Below are 21,880 nucleotides of genomic sequence, written 5' to 3' on the forward strand. Positions count from 1 at the left end.
ACCACTGGACCACCTTTTTTCCTCAGAACGATTGGGTGATCCAGGTCATTTCGGAGGGGCTTCGGATTTCATTTATCCAATCCCCTCCCCTGTCCTCCTCTCCCCTCTTCACGGATGTACCGTCCAATCGGGAGAAGGATACCTTTCTACAACAGGAGATACGGTAGCTCATAGAAAAACGGGCGGTGGAGATTGTGAAAAAACCACAATCGCCGGGGTTTTATTCCAGGCTGTTTCTTATCCAGAAGGCAAACGGCAAGTTGAGGCTGATCATCGACCTGAGTCGCCTCAACCAATACATTTTACCACCGAAATTCAAGATGGAAACGGCGAGATCAATCCATCTTTCCATTCGGTGGGACGAGTATGCCGTCAGTCTAGATATGACCGACGCATATTTTCATGTCCCTATCCACCCCGCGTCACGGAAATTTCTCTGATTCGCTTACCGCGACACGGTTTTTCAGTTCCAGGTCCTACCCTTTGACCTCAACATCAGCCCTTGCGGTTTTACCAAGGTTCTGGATTGCGTCGTCACCCTGTTCCGCTCGACTTCATCTACAGGGACGGCAGTGTACTTGGACGACATCCTCCAGACACATATGGTAAGTTCTATTCTGCTCAAAGGCAGAAACGATCTTTTAGCACTTTTAGATCATCTAGGCTTTCTCTTGAACTGGAAAAAGTCCGATCTCCGTCCATCCCAGCGTTTTGTCCATCTGGGTATGCAGTTTCTCACCGATCTGAATCTGGTACGGCTTCCTCGCGCTCCTGTAATCCGGATCGTCGAACTCGTCGAGTCCGTTTCCAACAGGACGTGGATTTCAGCGAGAGAATTCTTGCAACTCCTCGAATTATTCAATGCGGCGGCGGACTTGATCCCGCTTGGCCGTCTTTTTATGCGTCCCTTACAAATGACGTTACTGGCACAATGGCGCCTCTTTTCAAGTCCCCTCAATCAAACAATAATGATCACGCCCGAGATACGATAATTCCTGCGTCAGTGGCACAACCCCGGTTGGCTGTCCAAGGGGATTCCTCTGGAGATGCTCCAAGCGGAGATAACGGTATGTACCGACGCCAGTACCTACGGTTGGGGTGCCCACCTGTTGCCGGACTTCGCTACAGTCAGCGGCACGTGGGAGCCAGGGGAGAGGCCTCTCCACATCAACCTTTTAGAAATGAGGGCTGTCATCAATGCCTTTCATTTCTGGAAGGATCAACTCTCAGGAAAAACTGTCCTCATTATGTCAGACAACTCTGTGGTTGTGACTTACCTCCTCAAACAAGGGGGCACCAAATCACCAGACCTGGGCATTCTGATCTGGCAGTTTCTACGTTGGTGCAACAACCTCCACATCAACGTACAAATCAGACACATTCCCGGCAGACTCAATGTCTTAGCCGACACTCTATCCAGGAAAGGTCAAATCATTCACACGGAATGGTCACTCCATCAATCAGTCTTTCTTCGGATTTGCACACTTTGGGGGCTTCCGATAATCGATCTTTTTGCGACAAGGTGGAATCGCAAGTTGCCCACCTTCGTCTCTCCGGTTCCAGACCCAGAGGCTTGGGCCGTGGAAGCTCTGTCAATTAGCTGGGAGGGGTTGTGGGCATTCGCCTACCCTCCCACGGTTTTGGTACCGAAAATAATCCAGAGGTTAAGGGGTCAGAACTGTCGGATGATTCTGATTGCCCCTCTCAGATGGAACAAGTCCTGGGTCACCGATCTACTCGATCTAGCGATAGATCTACCCAGGAAGATTTCAACCAGCCCAAATCTTCTCAAACAACCGCGGTCACGGGTGTTTCACCCCTACCCGGACCATCTTCTTCTTCACGCTTGACTCTTGTCCGGACAGCCTTGCGAGACAAACAATTTAAACCTTCGATTGTGGAGAGAATCTCAAGAACAAGAAGGCCCTCCACTCTGAAGGCTTACGAGGGAAAGTGGCGTGTTTTCAGGGACTGGTGCCATATCAATAACATCGTCCCTTTGAGTGTCTCAATCCCTCACCTGGCCGACGTTTTTCTCTGGCTTTTCGAGGAGAAACAGTTGGCTACCGCTCCATGATATCAGACACATTCCGCCATCATGGTAGATATGATATTGGGCATAACAAAAATCTATCAGATCTTTTAGCCAATTTTGATTTCAATCGACCAAAATCCCTCACCCTGATTCCAAAATGGAATCTGTCCTGGGTTTTAACATGGCTCAATTCAGACAAATTTGAACCTTTAGCCCACACTTCGTTAAAGCTACTATCATACAAAACATGTTTCTTGATAGCCTTAGCTTCAGCATGCAGGTTGAGCGAGTTACATGCCCTTTCCAGTGACCCGAACTTTCTTCAGTTCAGATCAGATGGTTCGGGTGGTCCTCCTGACGCAACCAGGCTTTGTAGCCAAAAACAAATAGGTTACCATCCATTGGCAATCAAAGAATCGTCATTCGCTCGCTCTCTTCCATAGATAAGTCAAGAGCAACAGCCATGCAAGATCCTGTTCGTGCACTCAAGCACTATTTAAAACGCACAGAGGCGTGTCGGGACACACGTAAGCGCCTCTTTCTTCCGGTCAAAGCTGGTAAACGGGATATCACTCCTCAAGCCCTTGCTTCATGGCTCAAGTGGGTTATACGCTCAGCGTACTCTGAGGTCTCACAAGATCAGAGTCGCCTCATGAAGATTACAGCTCATGAGATTAGAGCAATCTCGGCGAGCCTTGCATCCGAACACAATGTTTCAATCCGAGATATAATAGAAGCTGTTGGCTGGCATGCAGGGTCAACCTTCTCCAGTTTTTATCTCAGAGATTTGGCTTCACAGAGGCAAACCTTGAATCTGGTAGGTCCGGTGTCGGCAGCCCAGATGACCACCAGACCCATTTAAAACAATCAGCACAGCCTATCAGCTTCGCTGTATTCGCCAGTGAAACTTCGTAGGTAAGAAGATTTCAATAACTATCTTCTTAACCGTATATAGGGGTCACATATCACGGGACCCTAGGCTGTGTTGCTGATGAAATTAGGAGAACGGGTTATCGTTCAAATGGGGAATCCAGCCATCATTCCCTAGAAGGTACCCGGGGTGGAGGTAGGATGCTCAGCATTCCCTCCTCCTATTACCTATTCTCCTAACGTTAATGTGATCGGGGAACGTATTTGAAGGAGAAAGCAAATTTTTAGTAAACTATGTTTCTCTGAGAACGCTTACCCGATCACATTACTTAAAAACCCTCCCAACCACCCCGCTATGCGATCATCCTCGTATAATATATATCGCTCAGCTTAAAAAACTAGTGAACCTGGCGGTGGCAAGGGGAGGTAAGGGGCAAGAGTTATTGCACTTTGGTCTATATGAGATAGACAGAAAAGACGAATTTTCGTCTTTTAGTAGGGCTGGATTCGAGAGGTAGCAGGCTTATATCCCTAACGTTAATGTGATCGGGTAAGTATTCTCGGAGAAACATAATTTACTAAAAATTTGCTTTCCATTCACACCATTAACGATATACTTAAACTTTATCTTTATATATGTATATGCCTACATTTTTATGTCAGCAAGAATTGGATTATAGATGACATAGGCCCTTTTGCATACACTGTTTTGACTCAAAAAATATAGCTAGATCAACTGTAGCATATCTATGAAAGTACATTGAACACCATTGTTAATAATTTCTTCTTCAAAGTGATTTATAAAAATCGAAAATAAGGACTACAATCATTACCCCCGACTTAACGCCAGTTACACTTGCAAATTTTGTTCCAACAAGGTACTATTTAATCTAACTCTGCTTTTGACATTTACATACATTGAATGTACAATATTAAATATTTCACCTCTTATTCCTAACGGGTGTAATTTATACGATGAAATATACTTATAATAGAAACAAACGATAGTTGCATCAAGATTGGGATCCAACGCAGGTAAACAGTTTGGATGACCTCTGAGAACATAATCAGAGTCACTGTATTTTTTAGTAGAAGCAACTGCTTCATAGTCGTGTGCTGAATGGACTTGATGAACAACTCGTGGTGATGAGTGCAAAACAGTCTTTTTGCATCATTTTTGAGATCCAGACCCCCAAACTGCAGTGGTTATCCTTCATCGCTTCGTTCCAAACTGGCAGCTGGTCGTGCACCATCCTTCCATTAAAAATCGGCCTAATTGGGAATCTAGCTGGGAAGCAAGTTTACCGTTCGGCTTGGCAACCTTACAGCTTGGCCATAGTATTTGGTATAAATAAGCATGAAATTTAATTTTCCATATAAGTTTCTTTCACTACCTTCCTTTAATTTTAAATTAAATACAATTGCATAAATACTTCTGCCCATTCTTTCTCTCCTTACAGATACTGCATACATGTATATGCATATTTATTGGAAGCAAAATAAAATACTATCTATAATGCTTAAAATAACAAAAGACAATATTCTATTACGGTAATGAAGTTGAATTATCAAACAGCTGATCTTTGTTTATTGGTACAGTGTAAATATATCGGTAAGAAAAGGGGAGGGGGCTTTCTGCATCACATGTGGCTCATTTATCACTGGGTCTTTAAATTCCCCATACCCCCACCCCAAATGATAGCAAACAAAAAGAGAAACCACAGACAACAATCCATGCTAGCTGACAATGCCATTAAAATAGACTACATATTTAAATGATTTGTCTGTTTTATATAAACGTTTAAAATGTGCAATACAGCAAACTATATCTTCTAACAGTAACATATTCATGAAGAGTTTTCATGGTGTTTACTAATGTTCATTAGCTCGATGGATCTATTTTACTGTATAAGTATAAAAATATTGTGGTTGGATACCTTTGTCAGCAGATCGGTCCCTACAAGTTCATATTCAAACCACCTTTGTCATAGGGATGATTCTATGTTACAGATATCCTCTCCCCCCACCCCCCATTCCACATTCTATCCGTTTAGCAATGCCATTAGTTTTGTTTCTAACGAGAAATCAGTTCGAAAAATGGCCGCCAAAATGTTGATATAAAAGGAGAAATAAAAAGTTCCGGTAGGCGGGGGAAGGAAAATTCACACGATCAAAGCCGATCACTGACGAGAATACTGCGCAAGACTTTCATGGGGTTATTTGGACCAATCAGAATCGCATAAAGGGATATGTTAACATGTCGTATAAAAAAAAATATTAAACTGCACACATATATAAAGTGTACCGACTACGTAATAATTTTTATTTCATTTCATTTTGATTCACATATTTCATATGATTTTCAGATGTTAGCAATACAATATGGCAACATTATTTGCTCAAAAAGCATTTTCCACTCTAACAAGTATTGCAACAGGAGGTAAAGCTTATAAAGAAGACGAAAATATCACTGTACAATTTGCAAAAGATGTCAAAGATTTCAGTTCACAATATGGAGAGGAAAACAGTGCGTCTTACACAGCCAGTAATCTTGCAGAAAATTACAGAATTTTTCCAAGCTATGGAAACTTTGATCAAGCCTGTGCCTTTGTAAGTTATGTTTGATGCAGTTTCTTTGTTTTCTAATATAAAACTATGATTGTCGGAATAAAACTGAACATAATATAACTTTCTTTACGTAAGGACTTTCTCTTAATTATTAAAGTTTGTATAGCACATCACAGAAAAGATTTTATATTGAGTAGATGAAATTTCTTTTATATGTATGAACTGAAAAAAAAATATTAGTCTCGACTGACCGCATTTATATAGTACAAGTCACACGGGTCATATAAGCGCATTTACTGATATAACTTTAAAAAATATTTTTTTCATCGTAATGCATTTATAAAAAAAAATGTTATTTCGTCGTGATTTGTGAGTGATCTACATTCCAGACGAAAATTGTCGATCGCTGTGAACTTCTACATTGACAGTTCGGCATTACAGTGTGTCAAGAAAGTCGATATTGGATTGAACTATTACTAGTACAGGGGAAATCGAGGTATGATCGCGTGAACAAGAAGTTGCGCGCATATTCAATCTCTAGATGCACTGAGAAAGAAATGAGCAGGACATGCGCAGCACATACTGGCTCGATAATTGTACTAGTGTCAATTTACCTGTAAAGTGAACATGGTTGAGTATGATAAAATGAGGGGCTTGATAGTTTAGTCCATAGTCTTATAGGTTCAAGCCTTACTGTTGGCCAGCAGCAGCAATAATAATAATAATAATAATACTGTAAATTGTATGGATGCCAGTTATCCGGATTTTTTCGATAATAGACTGGTTACATGTCCGGACGGCCCCGGTGGCCTAAGTGATTAGAGCTTCCGCCTCGGATGCTGGAGGTCGCGGGTTCAAACCCTGGCCGAGTCATAACAAATAATTACAAAACTAGCACCTGCCTCGCTTGGCACTCACCATTAGGAGTTTAGTGATTAGGACTGGACAGCCTGGCGTTAGAATAAATTGACTGGATATGATACACGTTTGCGGCATGATGCCCCAGTGCTAGACATCATTATATACTGTCACGCTGCAGACATCGTAGCGATATGAGCGAAATAAATGTAAAACTACGTTAAAAGTCCAAATCACACACACACACACACACAATATTGGTCTGGTCTGGTCAAAGGCATTCTGTAGTCAAAGCCTATCCAATCATGGAAGTCCGATAGGAGCGTGTTGTATATCTATCTTTATTACATGCTCATTTTTTTCCCCCGTTAACTTTACATTGTCAGAATCGTGCAGTATTACCCGATATTGAACCCGCGCGACAACACACATATGGCATTCACGTGCATAGAGGAACTACTTTCTATTGTAAACAAACAATGGACGCAGACGCCAGCACTTTTGATTTGTACACAAATCATGTACACACCTGTTAGAGGCTCTATACGTTATGATTGTTTAAATTTGTTTCTGAATGAACTAAAACAGATGTTTCGTGGACTGCCACATACCAGCTGCTTTGGCACATTCCGCGTTGATACAATGTTACGGATTTAGGCTAGCTACAGTATATAACAGACGCAAGATAAGGTCCTTACAAATAACATAAAAGTGACAAGTCATATACTCTCTTCTTTAGCTGGTGATAAGAATGGCAAAATAAAATATACTTACATTTTTACATTCTGAATATCCTCAGAATGTATTTTCTTAATTCTGCAAATCCGAATTACATGAGCCATGTCATAGGTTTTCAATATGGATTACACATTTCGAAATTATACTGTAATTTCGATGATAAGTGCAACTGCATCCTCCTTACTGCACTCAAAATGAAATAAGCATTAAATTCCATAGCGTCTTTTTGATAATTGCAATTGAAAGACTTCACATTTTTCCCACATTATGCTTTTAAACATTCAATGACAGAAACAGAAACACATTTGCAGATGTTAACACGCTTCCCGCTATCTTATTAAATCTTATGTATTTCATGTGGAATCGTCACATACAAATCCAATCCATAATCACGAAATTTCCTAGAATCGAGAACAATACCAAAATCTGTTCATTCCAGATCAAATGGAAAAGTTGTTGCAATGCACATTTATTCACAATATGACTCCAAATTTCAATTTTAACTAGAAACGCCATTTTCATTCGAAAGTTATGTCGAGCGCGCGACTAAGTTCAAATTTATCTTGGCGGAGTTATGTGCGCAGTAATAATGTTGATTTGTGTAATGATGAATAATGCGCTTGTGTATTTAGTTTGGAATGCGGCATACATTCCTTTACGTTGTTTCTTGTAGTGTATATTGTTTATATAATTAAACCTTATGTAGAATTTTAAAGAATGAGCATATAATAAAAAGGTTGCTGCATTTATATTGGAAAATATGAACTCGTTTTGTCGAAAGGATATACTTCACTCCCAAGGTCGTGCAGTATTCCATCCCAAAACTCGTTCACATTTTCACATACAAATGCAGTAACCTATACATATAATATAATATAATATAATATAATATAATATAATATAATATATATAATATAATTTTACTTTGCTCGCACCCCCTGAAAAAATGTCTGCGTACGTCTACCAACTATCGATGGTAATATAATGGGTGATAAAAGTTGATGACATAATGCCACAAATGTGAGTAGATTCCACATCAGCATAGTTTACTTTGTATTCACAAGACTACACATTAAATAACTGTCCAAAAAAACTATGTTATCAATTATGGATAATCCGAGGGAGTGTTCCGACCAAATGGCGGACGGAGGGGTGGTGGTGAAAAAATGAGGCCAGAAAAAATAATACATGGAACCGATGGATTGACCAACGAACAGCAACATAAGCTATGTGTGACACATCGTGGTGCTTTTTTATGTGCTATACAATGTGAATATTTTTATTCATATGAGCAGCATGGCTGGGGTAATTGATGAATGCGGGCATCGGACGAGTCCTCACAAACATGTTCAACAGATGTTTCACTAATTTTTTCAATTTTATTGTTTTTAATATAATGGTCAATGTAATTGTGTTGACTTTTAAATTTTACATCTGAAAACATTTGTTATCAAGTATATTTTCAACGCACGATATTTTCTCCCACCATAAGCTACACACATTTGTGTTTTCTTTTAATGCCAACTCCACAAACCAGAGAAAGTTTTGGGCGGGTATTTCCACGCCGAATACTCTGTAAATGAAGCGCACAATAATCATTGCGACAAATTTTTCCACATTGGATAACTGACCCCATCATCAGCCACTTGCAACTGTTATGTTTGGGTTGATCATTATACTATTAGTAAAAGTCTAATTATATGAAATCCTAATTAGAGAAATAATATTATGTATATTAAAGAAAAGTAATCACACAGCATGGGAAGAAGCTAGAAAACATCAAGATCTCACCGGGAATAAATCATATTGCCAAAATCAAAAGCAGATTTAAATCTCATCAAAAATTACATCAGATCACTAGAAACAACACAAGGCCAGATTACAAGGTTATCTGTAATTGAGCCAGAGCACATCACGAAATCAGATTGTGACAGATTACCGGGTGACAGAAAACGAATACCATTTGAGTTACACCTGTGATTTTATCAAACAAGCAAAGAACGAATTTATTAACGATGGTGCGTCCAATGTTTTTTTAATATTTAAGATTGATGGCGATGGAACATATAATGATTCCACAATGGATGACAAACGAGCATCTGCTATCGTCAATAATCTTGTTGATGACAGCAAATATATATTCAGAATAAAATTTATTGCTGAACATGTTAGTGAAGATGGTCCGACTTGGATTATTCGTAATAAACTCGACCCTGTTAAAGAATTACGGCGACATAGCAATGTCGTCATAGTATATACAAATTCTAAAGCAGGTATTTTCACCGGAATTGACAAACCATACTACAATAACGCATATCCAGTTTCCCTAGTTGTGTATATGCTTTATCGTTTGCATGAACCAGACATAGCTGCTCTTGCTTCAATGAAAATAGTCTCGCTAAATTACGTGGCTCACCGTTGTCAGAGAACATTTTGCAAACTCGAGACGAGGAAATGGACTTACAGAATCAATAGTAAAAAATAAATAACTGGGAAAACTCGTATTGACACAGCAAAAATAAATGACGTAGTTATTTTAGAATAAACATGAAAGATTCGAATAATTCTAGAAACAATAACCAATGAGATTTTGTAAATACGGTAGTAAGGGTACTCCAATAATTTTACATGATCATAATTCATATGCATGGACCGACTCTGTGACAAAATATCAACGGAAGAGAATAGTACAATTTTATGACGGCGATATCTAGGTAGAAGTCTACAACATAAGTAGGCGTGACCCTGTATCGGTCTGGCTATTTCAAGGGTATGTCAGATGAATCAACATTTCATCAGTTTCTTCTGCCGTCTGGTGTTCTTTATCAGAAGGAATCACTCTAACATAATATGAAACACATTTTGGTAAAATATAGCATGGACAACGATGATGTACTCGTTAGCTGTTTTACAACCTCGTCTGTTGTGGCTCATAAGCCCAACAAAAATACAAATGGCGTCCAACTCCAAAAGAATTTCTCGATGATGTTTCACAATCTTGTGTTGAATTTTCTATGGTGGTCTTTGGAACACACAATATAATTCCTGACATGATTTCTGTTGACAATATCACTGCTTATTCGGCGGCTTTTCTTAGACTTGGCTAGTGTCATCATTATTTTGAACGATTCGGGCACCCAACACACCAAATGGCATGAGTTGCAATAAACGGACCACTACCAAATATCGATCTTACTGGATTTCCCTAGAATAAATCATTCGAGTTTTCGGCGAGTATTCATCCTCTTTTCACCAATTTGATTTGATAGACACGTTAATAAACCGAATACCAATGTCAATCTCCACGACTGTTGCGCCAAAGATCAGATTGGTTGGGCTCCAATAGTGCTATTACGATACATGCTCGATGCCAAGATCCTCACATTATTAACCGTAACCTCTACGATAATTTCATACAAACAACAACAACAAGTTTGGTCACCACAAGACGACAATATTATCTGCTGAAAAATTATTCATAAGTTTACTCAGGGTTCATCATCTGATAATGCACATCGTTGCACAAGACTAGTCATGGATCCAGCCGAATTAGATTTTATTGTCAAGGACACAGCAGCGCGAGGTATGTTGGTGTAACGGATAAATGCAATCATGCAAGATGGAAAAAGCGTGGGTACAATAGTTATCTACTACGAGGGCAATTCTCCTGTTTACTCATTTGAGATCATCTATGTTGGCATACTCATCAATAAACCTACTATCGATGATCAACAGGTTTTCCGCTGTTAGAGTCGCCACATATTCTTTTTCTATTAGTCGTTTTAGCATGGACCTTCTTGAGCCATTTATCGAAGAAGACACCAGCTGTGTCAGTCACAGAGACTAGAGGCTGCGACACCAACTGGGATTCATGGCGAATAAAATGTGAGCAACTATGTAAATATTTAGAATCGGCAGACGTTATAACACCAGATGTTTATTATTGTAACAATGATTTATCAGAACCATCATCATCACTGTCAGTAAACGATCCAGTCATGAGATATAGCACCATCTATCTTAATGGTCCAGGTGGTTCTGGTAGAACACGTGCGATAGATTTTATTTAGAAACTTTGACATTGTGTTGACGCCAACTCAATGGCTTGCCAGACAGCGTGGTCTAAGCGGATGCACGTATCATAGTTTCTTTATATGGCGAGGTTATGAATGGATCTCTGAATGAATGGGTGAGAAATATATCCCGAGAATAATTACCTGGGATGAGATTTGTACAGTATCCAAAGATGTTTTAGAAATCTTTCTTGATTGGTTGTCAACACAATCTTCTGCATTTATCATGTGTGGCGATCACGATCAGCCTCCGCCATTTACAGGTGAATCACCAAACGAATGGTTGATCAACCATGTTTGGCCATGTACAACAATGGATAGCAAGATGAACTACAACTGAAATCGTTAATCAGATTACAACCTGACAAAATTCAATGTGAAATACTGCGTACCGTAATAATGCATTAAAGCAAAAATGTTAATAAATTGCATCATTTTTTCTCTCACTTGGTGTGGTCGCAATATTCCCCAGTGCACCCCAACCCCGTGCTATGTTGCTCATATAAAATAAAAATATTCACATTTTATAGCACATAAAAAACATCATGACTGTTTATGTTGCTGTTCATTGGCCATTCCAATGGTTCCATGTATTTTTGGGGTGCCATTTGTTTCACCTGTCTGTGCGATCCTAGTCAGTTGACCTCCTTTTGATTAACTATGGTTAGTTGTGAATTTTTGGGTAACAAAAATATTCACATTTTATAGCATTAAGAAAGCATCATGATGCATCACATATAGCTTATGTTGCTGTTTGTTGGTATTCCATCGGTTCCATGCATTTTTTTACATAATTTTTTCTGACCCACCCACCCCCCGTACGCCATTTAGTCGGATCACTCGTTCCTGCTGCTGTATGTGTGAAGCTCATGCAAAAACATGAAATTTAATATTTCATTAAAATATCCTAATGATATTTGATTGTTTCGATTGATCTGTTCTTTAACAGGTGTATACAAAAAATGTTTGCTTAGTTAATGATGCATATACAATCAAATGTACAATTATTTGACCCATTTAATCCAGATCCTACCATTCAGATTTCTACTTTTTCAGCATAATGCGATCTTCCTGATTGATTATCCAAAATGAAACTGTCAAACCATGTTCTGATAATAAGTTATACTGTATTATAATTATAATTATTATTATTGTTGTTGTTAGGTATTAGGGGGAGGTGGTAAATTTGAATTCCCTTACACACAAATCTAAAAGGGAAATGCAGCGTTACCATTGTTCCTCCATCTTGTCACACTGTTGCTTAGTTTGTTTGTAGGTCAGTTTCTTATTCGTTCTTGGCTGAATGGTCGTACAAAGACTAGGAGCTAGTGGAAGAGTCATGTTCAACATTTGTTGTTTAAGGCCAGAAGAAGAAGTGTGAATTATACACAGATTTTATCCATAAAATGGGCTGCTGTTTTAAAATGAAGATTCTTATAGTTAGCTCTACTGGTCGTAGACCAGAAAAACTTATGGTCTGTTGTCCGTCGTCCATTAGCACAAGTTTTTTTTTAGCGCAACTTCTCCTAAACCGCATCAAAATACCTCTTATTACCATTGTGTCTTTCATATAACTAAATATTATGTAACTTAATTTTTTAGCGTACGTATGGTTCATGGTGGAAAAAGGCCCCTTCAGCCAGAAAACCTTTTGAAAGAACTCCTGAAACATTTCTAAGCGACGACTACATAGGTGTGTCAAATATTTTATTTGCTTGTTAAAACCTTACGAGTTTTGTTAAGCTTTCCACAAATTGTATAATTTTCAATGATTTTAATTGATGGGGTTGCACAAGTTGTATTTTCCTTACATGTTGCATAGAGTGCTTGCTAAATGGGCAACGTATATCAGAGCTGTCAACATTTAGAGCTGGACTCCTACAAAATTTGATTCAGTTTTTGTTCATATAATATCATCCATATTTTTGCAGTATAGTGGGACAGGAGTTCTATTTGCATGATCCTACGGACAGTTCTGAGTATATTTAGCTTCTTTTATCTAATGGATATTGTCTTTATAATTGCTTTCCACACAGGTGCGCTCGCACTTATTTTATTTAATTCAGGAATAATTTAATCAATGTAAGATGGGTGTGGATTGTCAGTCTTGTTGGAAAGTTAGTAATCACAACCAGGCAGCAGGGCCAAGGGGTATATAAACTTGTAGTATTCTTTACCTTTTAAAAGTTTTTGTCCTTCCATCATAAAATTTAACGTTTACTACATTTCGAAAACATGACTGAACTGGACAAACAAACATTAGATTTTCAAACTTACATTTATCAGGAGGAGATAAATAGACCTTCCGTTTTTCGAGTTTAAGTTATTTGTGAACAGCATGGATGCCTTCAATGTGACCAAATGTTACAAAGTTATTATATTTTCTCATTGAATGCTGAAAATGTAACACTTAATAGATGAATGCCAGGTCAGAAAGGACTCTCCGATTTCCTGCAAATTCCAGGGAATGTGATACCATATAAATTGGACAGAATTTGTTAGAAAACTGGAGAAGAACTTGTGACACATACATTTTTAATTTAATTTTTTTAAATAATTTTTCTTTTGGTAGATCACCTGCTTCAATTATTGTAAGAATTCACCTATCTGAATGGGGTATATGTTTTTATTTATTTCCTTTTTACCATAGACCTTAAATTTAAAGAATCACTTACCACTAGCCCTCTTTAAACACAGTAGGACTTCTAATCCTGTCCATAAATTTAAGGACTCACAAAATGATTTTTTTAAACAGAACCAAGATTATTGTTATCTACCCCTACTCACCCAACAAAATAAAAAAAATGCAAAGTATCGGGTTTTGTGATACGTTAGTGTCATATAATACTCATTCTCAGTATTGTATTAACTTGGCCTTTTTCTGAACATTGCATCTGTGCACACTGATCTGGACTAAAGTCACAGATAATGTCAAATGCTCTGTGTCAGTTTTCTTCATATTCAGCCCAAAGAAATCCATTACATAACAAGATAATTCTTTGCAAAACTGATTTTTTGTTTGTTTATGGAGACAGGGTTTTCTTAGTTATTTTCTTGTCACACAAATTGTAAAAGAGCTGTTGTTCAATTTGCAATATAATGTATGTGCTGTTACACCATTACAGTCTGTGCATTCCATATCAAAGATGGTCTTAGAGAATGTTTTATGTCCCCACATGAATTCCTTAGCAAAGATGGTCTTATAGTATGTTTTATGTCCCCACATGAATTCTTTACCAAAGATGGTCTTATAGTATGTTTTATGTCCCCACATGAATTCCTTAGCAAAGATGGTCTTGTAGTATGTTTTATGTCCCCACATGAATTCCATACCAAAGATGGTCTTATAGTATGTTTTATGTCCCCACATGAATTCTTTACCAAAGATGGTCTTATAGTATGTTTTATGTCCCCACATGAATTCCTTAGCAAAGATGGTCTTGTAGTATGTTTTATGTCCCCACATGAATTCCATACCAAAGATGGTCTTATAGTGTGTTTTACGTCCTCACATGAATTCCATATCAAAGATGGTCTTATAGTATGTTTTATGTCCCCACATGAATAGGGGCGTGTTAATTGAATCCCGTCTAGCTGTAATATGTCCACCTGAAGCTTGTTAGGGCATACATGTGCACAAAGAAATACTTGAAAAGTAAGATTTGTAGGAATGTTTATATACCAGTCAAGATAAAAAGATACATTTTTGTGCCATGACATAAAAGCTGTTATTTTTTTTTAATGTATCTTAACATATCTGGTCAAAATCTTAACACAATTTCCCAAAAATATGACTTAGATAAATTAAATTTGTTAGGTATGTTTTTGTACAGTAGATGATCAGATTGGTGTTTAATTCAAGTAAAGTAATGTTTCCATTTGTACCGAATTTGAGAGTATTTATTCTGTACCGTTTTCTGACATTTTCCTCTCATGTGATGCATGAATCTTGTACAATCACAAAATCTGTTCTCTTTTCCTTTCTTTCATTTTTTGTTTTTGTTTTTAGAAGTAACCTTTGCCACAAAAGTGTACCCTGTGAAACTGGATGTTTATGAGACCTATTATCCTGGAGCAATTGTCTGTATTCTGGCTGGTGAAATGATGGGAATAGATGTAGACACTGGTATAGACATGTAAGTAAGGCAGTGTTCTTGCGTGTATTGAAGAAAGGCAGGGTGCATCAGTCCACCTCCCACCCCAAATGTCATCTCTTTCGTGTTTCAATCCAAACGGGAGATTTTTCACAAAGACGGCCACCATATTTGTGTGGGCCGGGCTGTATTTAACAGACAACACAAGTGGTGTAGTTCAGTGTCTTCAGTATGCTCCGATTAATTCCGTAATTTTTTTACTTACATCCGTTTTAATGCTTGCCCATTTTATTTTGTTCAGCTTTAATTCTTTCAAGAAATATTAAAACTAAACTCTGTAAATACTGGATGCAGAGGAAAAGGTTCTTTTTACTTAATTACGTGTATTCCGAGGAGTCTCACCCTTTCATTGAAAATGAACTTTTCGTGGAACTGGAAAAGTATATTGTACAGGCTATACTTTTTTTAAACAATGAGAATTCCGTTTGGATTGAAACACAAAGATGATGAGTGTTGGATACCCCTGGCGACAACCCGGTTATAAATTATAAATTAATAAATGAATTGACTATTTTTGTGCATTTTTGTTAGCATTCTTGCTGTACTTTCTAAATCACTAGAGTGGGTACAAGCTGATAGGAAGGTAGATGAATACAATCATACAATTCATAGTGTCATGTAGACGTTCAGTACCTACTATTTCAGTAATGGGTGTCATTGTTTAGAATTTAATTATACTTACATTTAAATGGCGATTAGTCACTTTATTTCAGTTCCCATACATGCACATTCCTTGGAGGGCCAGCCAATACATGCAAGCCTTGAGAAATGCATAATGTAACGTAGGTGGACATTTTTTTAATGAGACCACCAGTTCAAAACCGAATGAATGTCGAGAGCTGTGATGTCGTAATGAAAGATTTTATTTCATATGATTAAAACAGATGCCTCTTTTAGTGATTCAGTTTAGCACATGGCCACCAATGTAAATGTCCATAGCGATCAATTTTCGTGTGAATGTTTTTGATGACAGAAAATCTTGATTGTTCTGAGACGTGAAGATGTGATTTAGCAATCAAGATTGAATTACAATAATGATATTTTTGTTTTATACCTTGTTTTATACCTATTTTCAGATAAATATCAAAATCCCAAAATGTAACTGAGAAAATAAAAGAAGTTATCAAACACTTAAAACTTTCCGATACAAACTTCATCTCAAGTCAAGAAAAGAAAATCATTTTTTGTAACAGCTGATATGCGCATGAATATCATTTTTATCAACCGAGCGTACATTACAGTCACTTATTTTCACTACTATCACTGTTTACAACACGAGTTCTTAGAGGTGGGTAGGGACAGCAGGCCCATATAACTACATGATTCACAGCTATTAATTATGCAGTTGTCAAATTTTGCATCACCAGCTGAATAAATAGGCAATTTATTCGATGTCCAGCTTACAGTGTTAGAACGGTTTCTGGTGGAACATTTTGAGAGGCTCCGATGGGGACTTGATGCGAGATAAACAGCATTATCTGGATATTTATTAACAGTGGGATTGAACAAAATGTTAAATCTTGATGATACATATTTGTTAAAGAGAATGTTGGTTATTTACATTTCTATGTTACATAAGGTCATGGCATAGTTATTTACGCTTGTTCAGTTGTAACCAAGGAACCTTGAGGAAAAATGTAGTTCCTGCCTCCTTTGAGAGTATGGTAATACGGAATCAGAAATTCTGAGAAAATGACGGTATAATTTTCCTACTTGTAGAATTTGACTGTAAGATCCTGGCTCATTCTTGGAAAGAAAATTCATAGGTATATAATAAACGATCATACTTTATGAGCAGTGCATTTCTTTTTGTGATTCTCTTACAGTTGGTGTTTCACTTCGATTATTTTCTCACGTCAATAACATTGAGGGTCTATCATAGTTGTATTAATAACGTGATATCACGAAATACATTTTCTCCACATGCTGTCCTGTGCCGCTTCGGTGGCCTAGTGGTTTTAGTGTCCGCCTGAGATGCGGGAGGTCATGGGTTTGATCCCGGCCGAGTCATACCAAAGACATACAAAAATGGTACTTGCAGCTGCCTCGTGTGGTGCTCAGCATTAAGAGTTTAGTGTTAGGACTAAGTCAATGTTGGTTTATCATAACTGGGATGCAGCCGGTGTGGATTTGTTGTAGCCAGTGTGGATTTGTTGGTGAACTCCACCTCATCGCCATAGAAACAATACCTAAGCGTTTTCATGCTTGGGTGTGCAGTGAATGACCGGGCGTTTTCACTTGCTAATGCATGATTCCAAGCTGGCTTTAAGTTGTATTAGTACATTAAGGTGGTCCAAACTGTTGATTTCTATTTGGCCCTGAACAAATTTATATACGTGTACATGAGGTTTGTTAATGCCTTTTTCATGTTGATATTCGTCAGCAAGTGGAACGAAATTGCTATCAATGTTGGCATAACTGTTCATACAATCCACCACACTGTTGGAAAATTATGCAACATCACCACGGTCAGAATCTATGATTTATGTATACTGATAAATCCAGCCTTAAATTCAAATATCATAGATGCTTAAGTACCTGTCCAGATAAACGTTGAGTCCTTCATACTGAATTTCATCTCGGGTGACTAAATGATTCTGGTAATGTAAATGTAAAAATGTTCTGCATTAATAATGTCTGCTCTGTCAATACGTGATATTAGTGACATAAAATCAAGATGCCCCTGTTCATTTGTCAGTTATCATTCTACCCACCAGGGTTTAATTCTGGTTCAGAAAAAGGAGCACGATCAGGACTAAGATGTAAGATTTAGGTTTATCAAAGCCATTTTTGGGCAAATGGAAAACAAGTCGACCATTTCCTACGGTTGATTAGCTAGTGTTTTCCTCAAATTTTTTTTGATTAATATTCCTTGAATTTGGCTCCATGAAGTATGGTCATGAGGACACCTCAGCGATTGTCACATATTGTTTTGTCGCAGCATCATCATCATCAATTGGATATTGCATCAGTTGAATTTAGTTTCCATTTATGATAAGGTCCCCATGCATTTATTCACCAGATTTTTTTAACTTTCGCTTTTAAATTTATGTCAACATAATCTTTGAAAAAGGCAACCGATACGCCAGCGTCTTTCATTTAACGATCCAACGATTTCATGTATTTCAACCGGATTCTTTACCACAGCACCTCGCAGCTTCAAGACGGTATCTGACTAGGTTCCTGGACCCTGCTTTTTAAGTCTCACAATTTTGAATTGAATACCTATCAGTTTTACATGCATGAAAGTACTTTTGATTTCCCAATGCATATTATTTAGCTATTAATACATGAATCCACAATTTAAGATGTGTAAGTATAAAGAGATAACAAATGAATAAATTGATACAGAATATCAAAACTCTATTGTTTGCATATAAACAAAGTGAAGGAAAAAAAGAAAATCTTTAATTCTTTTAACATTTACACATAGAACTAATATGAAAAAAGATAAAGATAAAAAAGATAATTGATTTAGTTTAATTTTCTTTTCTTTGCATCTAAATACGATACATATACAATTTATATACAAATCAGTCCACAAAGGTGCGCTGCCCGGTCCCAAGAGTTTTAAAGTCAACATCATGGCTTTTCAACGAGTATATTGGTTAAGCTTTCTCACAAGACAATTTTGCCAAACCAAAAGCATGGGACAGCTTAAATGTTACATATTTGTTGCGCTGCGATGCTAACTGAGTTAGCACATATGTACTTGACTACTTGCGATTGTAACACGCGATAACACATGTCAATCTGATTACAGCAGCACTTCACTACCCTATACCTTAAATGTTGTATCAACAGTAAACAGTTTTCATTGATATAAATTCAATATATTTGCATGTCCTATTCATTCTCTAAACATTTAGATATGTTTACAATGTTACACTAGGACATTTCATGGTCAATACAAAAAAAGGAGAAAAGTAATTTCCCCATTTGCAAATATTTAAATAAGTAAAGAAAAGAACTATAACGATCAACATATAGACAAATGTCCCCACATGAATTCCATACCAAAGATGGTCTTATAGTGTTTTACTATAAACTGTCACTCTGCAGACATCGTAGTGATATGACTGAAATTTTGTTAAAGCTACATTACAAATCCAAATCTCACACACACACACACACACACACACACACACACACACACAGACACTAATTCAAAGACTGGGGGTCCATACTTGCAAAACCACTCAGAAAACAGTATGCTTAATTTTCATTTTTATCCCACTGCATTAGTAAACATTTGAGGCATTGTTCACGGCAAAAGGACTATTTTCCTTCTCTTTAGTGGATGCACCAATGTGATGGGTATTCTGCGGTGACATGAGATGGGTGTTACTGTAAAGAAAATGCCCCATCTATTACCATGGCAACTGAAAAATAGTGACCATTGGAAGTATGGTATGAAAGTACAAAAATTGGGAAACGTTTTGTAATGGCAACACATTTTAATAAATTTTTCAAAATTTAATTGAGATTTTTGCATGTCCGACTTATAGTAAACCCATTAAAAAATTGACTTTTGATATTCTTTGATTAGATTACGTAGAATATTTTTCACTGATCACAAAACCACATAAACTTGATTTGTGTACCTAAATGTTTGGAAATCATTTGTGAATTTGAAGCAGTTACAGTGTTCATTAACCTGTCTTTATACTAGGAATCTAAGAGCCGTCACTGAAACAAAAGTCAGGTTTGACTGTACACTCTTAATGGGTCTCCATAATTTAGATAAATATTTTGTATCAAATAGCTTTAGTCATGTGACCAGTTTTGTTTTTATTGTTTGAATTGTGAAGCAGACATTGTGCTCAACATGATTTTACGAATGAAAAATGAAAAAAGATATTAAATGGATGATCACTTAAATGAATACATGTAAAGAAAATCTGTTTTTTTTAAAACCATAAATAGTTATCAAATTTGTTATCTTCATGGCTTTGTGAACTACCCTACATTATGTTTATGTAAGGATTATCAGATACAATGCTTAATCTTGGCACTGAACACAAATGCTCAGATACCATGATAATAGGGTGGGGCAGTCTAGCTTAAGGGTGGAGCTATGAAAAGTTTGAGACATAAATTGCACTCTTGACTCCAAAGGCTGGGAGAGATACAGGGGAGAATGTTGGTTGTATAAATCATGTCTTTGTAAAGAAAGACCTTGCTTTATTCAACCTAGCCATGACTATGAATGCTCTTAAATAACAACTAATTGTGCTCCAAGCTTTTCTTTTCCCTCTACAGTTTTATTTAAGTGTATGACTTTGTATTCATATAAGTTAATGTGTCAACTTTTCAGGTGAGCAGTATCAGGTCACCTTGGGGTTCATGAATGTTATCATATCATATTGATATTTTGCTTTTGGTGTCAAAATGTCATATAATTTTTATTCATCACTTTCGTTCATTATTTCTCTGCTTTTGATGGCTTGGAAATAAATGGAAAATGTACTTAAATAAGTTGTGTTTTCTGAAGGTAGAGAATAATAGTTTTCGTGTCTTGTCTTATTAAAAGTTTGCATTAAGGAAATGCAGATACATAATAAAAACATACAAGACAGCACTACATTTATGAAAATTATAACTACACCCCTGTGACCAGTGTGAAAATATTGTTTAGGTTTTGTTGGCAAGTTATGTCTTGTTTTGTTTTACTGAAATAAAGATTGTACTAGGACAACCACTGCAGATGACATCACAACACCGGCAGTTGTTTTTTATGTCTTCCAACCACTTCAGTGGACTAAGTGGTTGCCTTGGATGTGGGAGATCATGGGTCCAAGCCTTGACCAAGTCATAACAAATATGTAAAAAAATTGGTATTAGCAGCAACCTGACAATGGATTCATCATTTTGTTGTTTCTTCTATGTTTCATTTGCATTCATTCTCCATGTAGTTTGCATTCATTATGAATTCTGTTTGCATTGTTTTCATTTCACTGATAAAATTACCAATTTCAAGCTCTCTATGAACACTGTGGTTGGAAAATGGCATGGGGAAGGTTTTCCAGTGTTTGAACTTAAACAAGGTCTTCCTTCATCATCAAAATAACATTAATACAAACCATTCATGCCAGGTATTATTGAACTAATGTATGTACTATGCATTAGGATCAATTATGTAAAGATGGAAAATTCTGTAATATATTGCAGGTGTCAGTGGGTGACATTATGGCAGGGAAGACCAGAAGAATCAACTAGACAATCCAGGATTTTCAGTCCTCCACTTAAACAATGTCCTTTTCCTACGGAGTAAGTCATATACATAAAGTCATGTACATACAGAGTAAGTCATATACATATGGAGTAAGTCATGTACATACAACGTTTTGTACATGCAGAGTAAGTCCTGTACAGAGTAAGTCATATACATAAAGTCAAGTACAAAGAGCGTAAGTCAAATACATATGGAGTAAGTCATATACATACAAAGTTTTGTACATGCAGAGTAAGTCCTGTACAGAGTAAGTCATATACATAAAGTCAAGTACAAAGAGCGTAAGTCAAATACATATGGAGTAAGTCATATACATACAAAGTTTTGTACATGCAGAGTAAGTCATGTA

General features: G+C 37.1%; 1 protein-coding gene across 1 annotated transcript in view; it reads left to right on the top strand.

Annotated features, from left to right (window-relative positions):
* The first annotated feature begins 5,282 nt into the window (after positions 1-5,282).
* The window catches only part of LOC149776420 (F-box/LRR-repeat protein 4-like), a 50,247-nt gene continuing 33,649 nt past the window's right edge, over positions 5,283-21,880 (top strand). Inside the window, exons 1-4 of the mRNA XM_089941302.1 lie at positions 5,283-5,515; positions 12,745-12,835; positions 15,152-15,278; positions 21,468-21,566. Of these exons, the coding sequence (XP_089797428.1) occupies positions 5,288-5,515; positions 12,745-12,835; positions 15,152-15,278; positions 21,468-21,566 (545 nt within the window). The 5' untranslated portion in view covers positions 5,283-5,287. The remainder of the gene's footprint in view (positions 5,516-12,744; positions 12,836-15,151; positions 15,279-21,467; positions 21,567-21,880) is intronic.

Source organism: Sinohyriopsis cumingii, chromosome 18, assembly GCF_028554795.1.
Source record: "Sinohyriopsis cumingii isolate HCF-2022 chromosome 18, ASM2855479v2, whole genome shotgun sequence".
In the NCBI taxonomy this organism is placed as follows: domain Eukaryota; kingdom Metazoa; phylum Mollusca; class Bivalvia; order Unionida; family Unionidae; genus Sinohyriopsis; species Sinohyriopsis cumingii.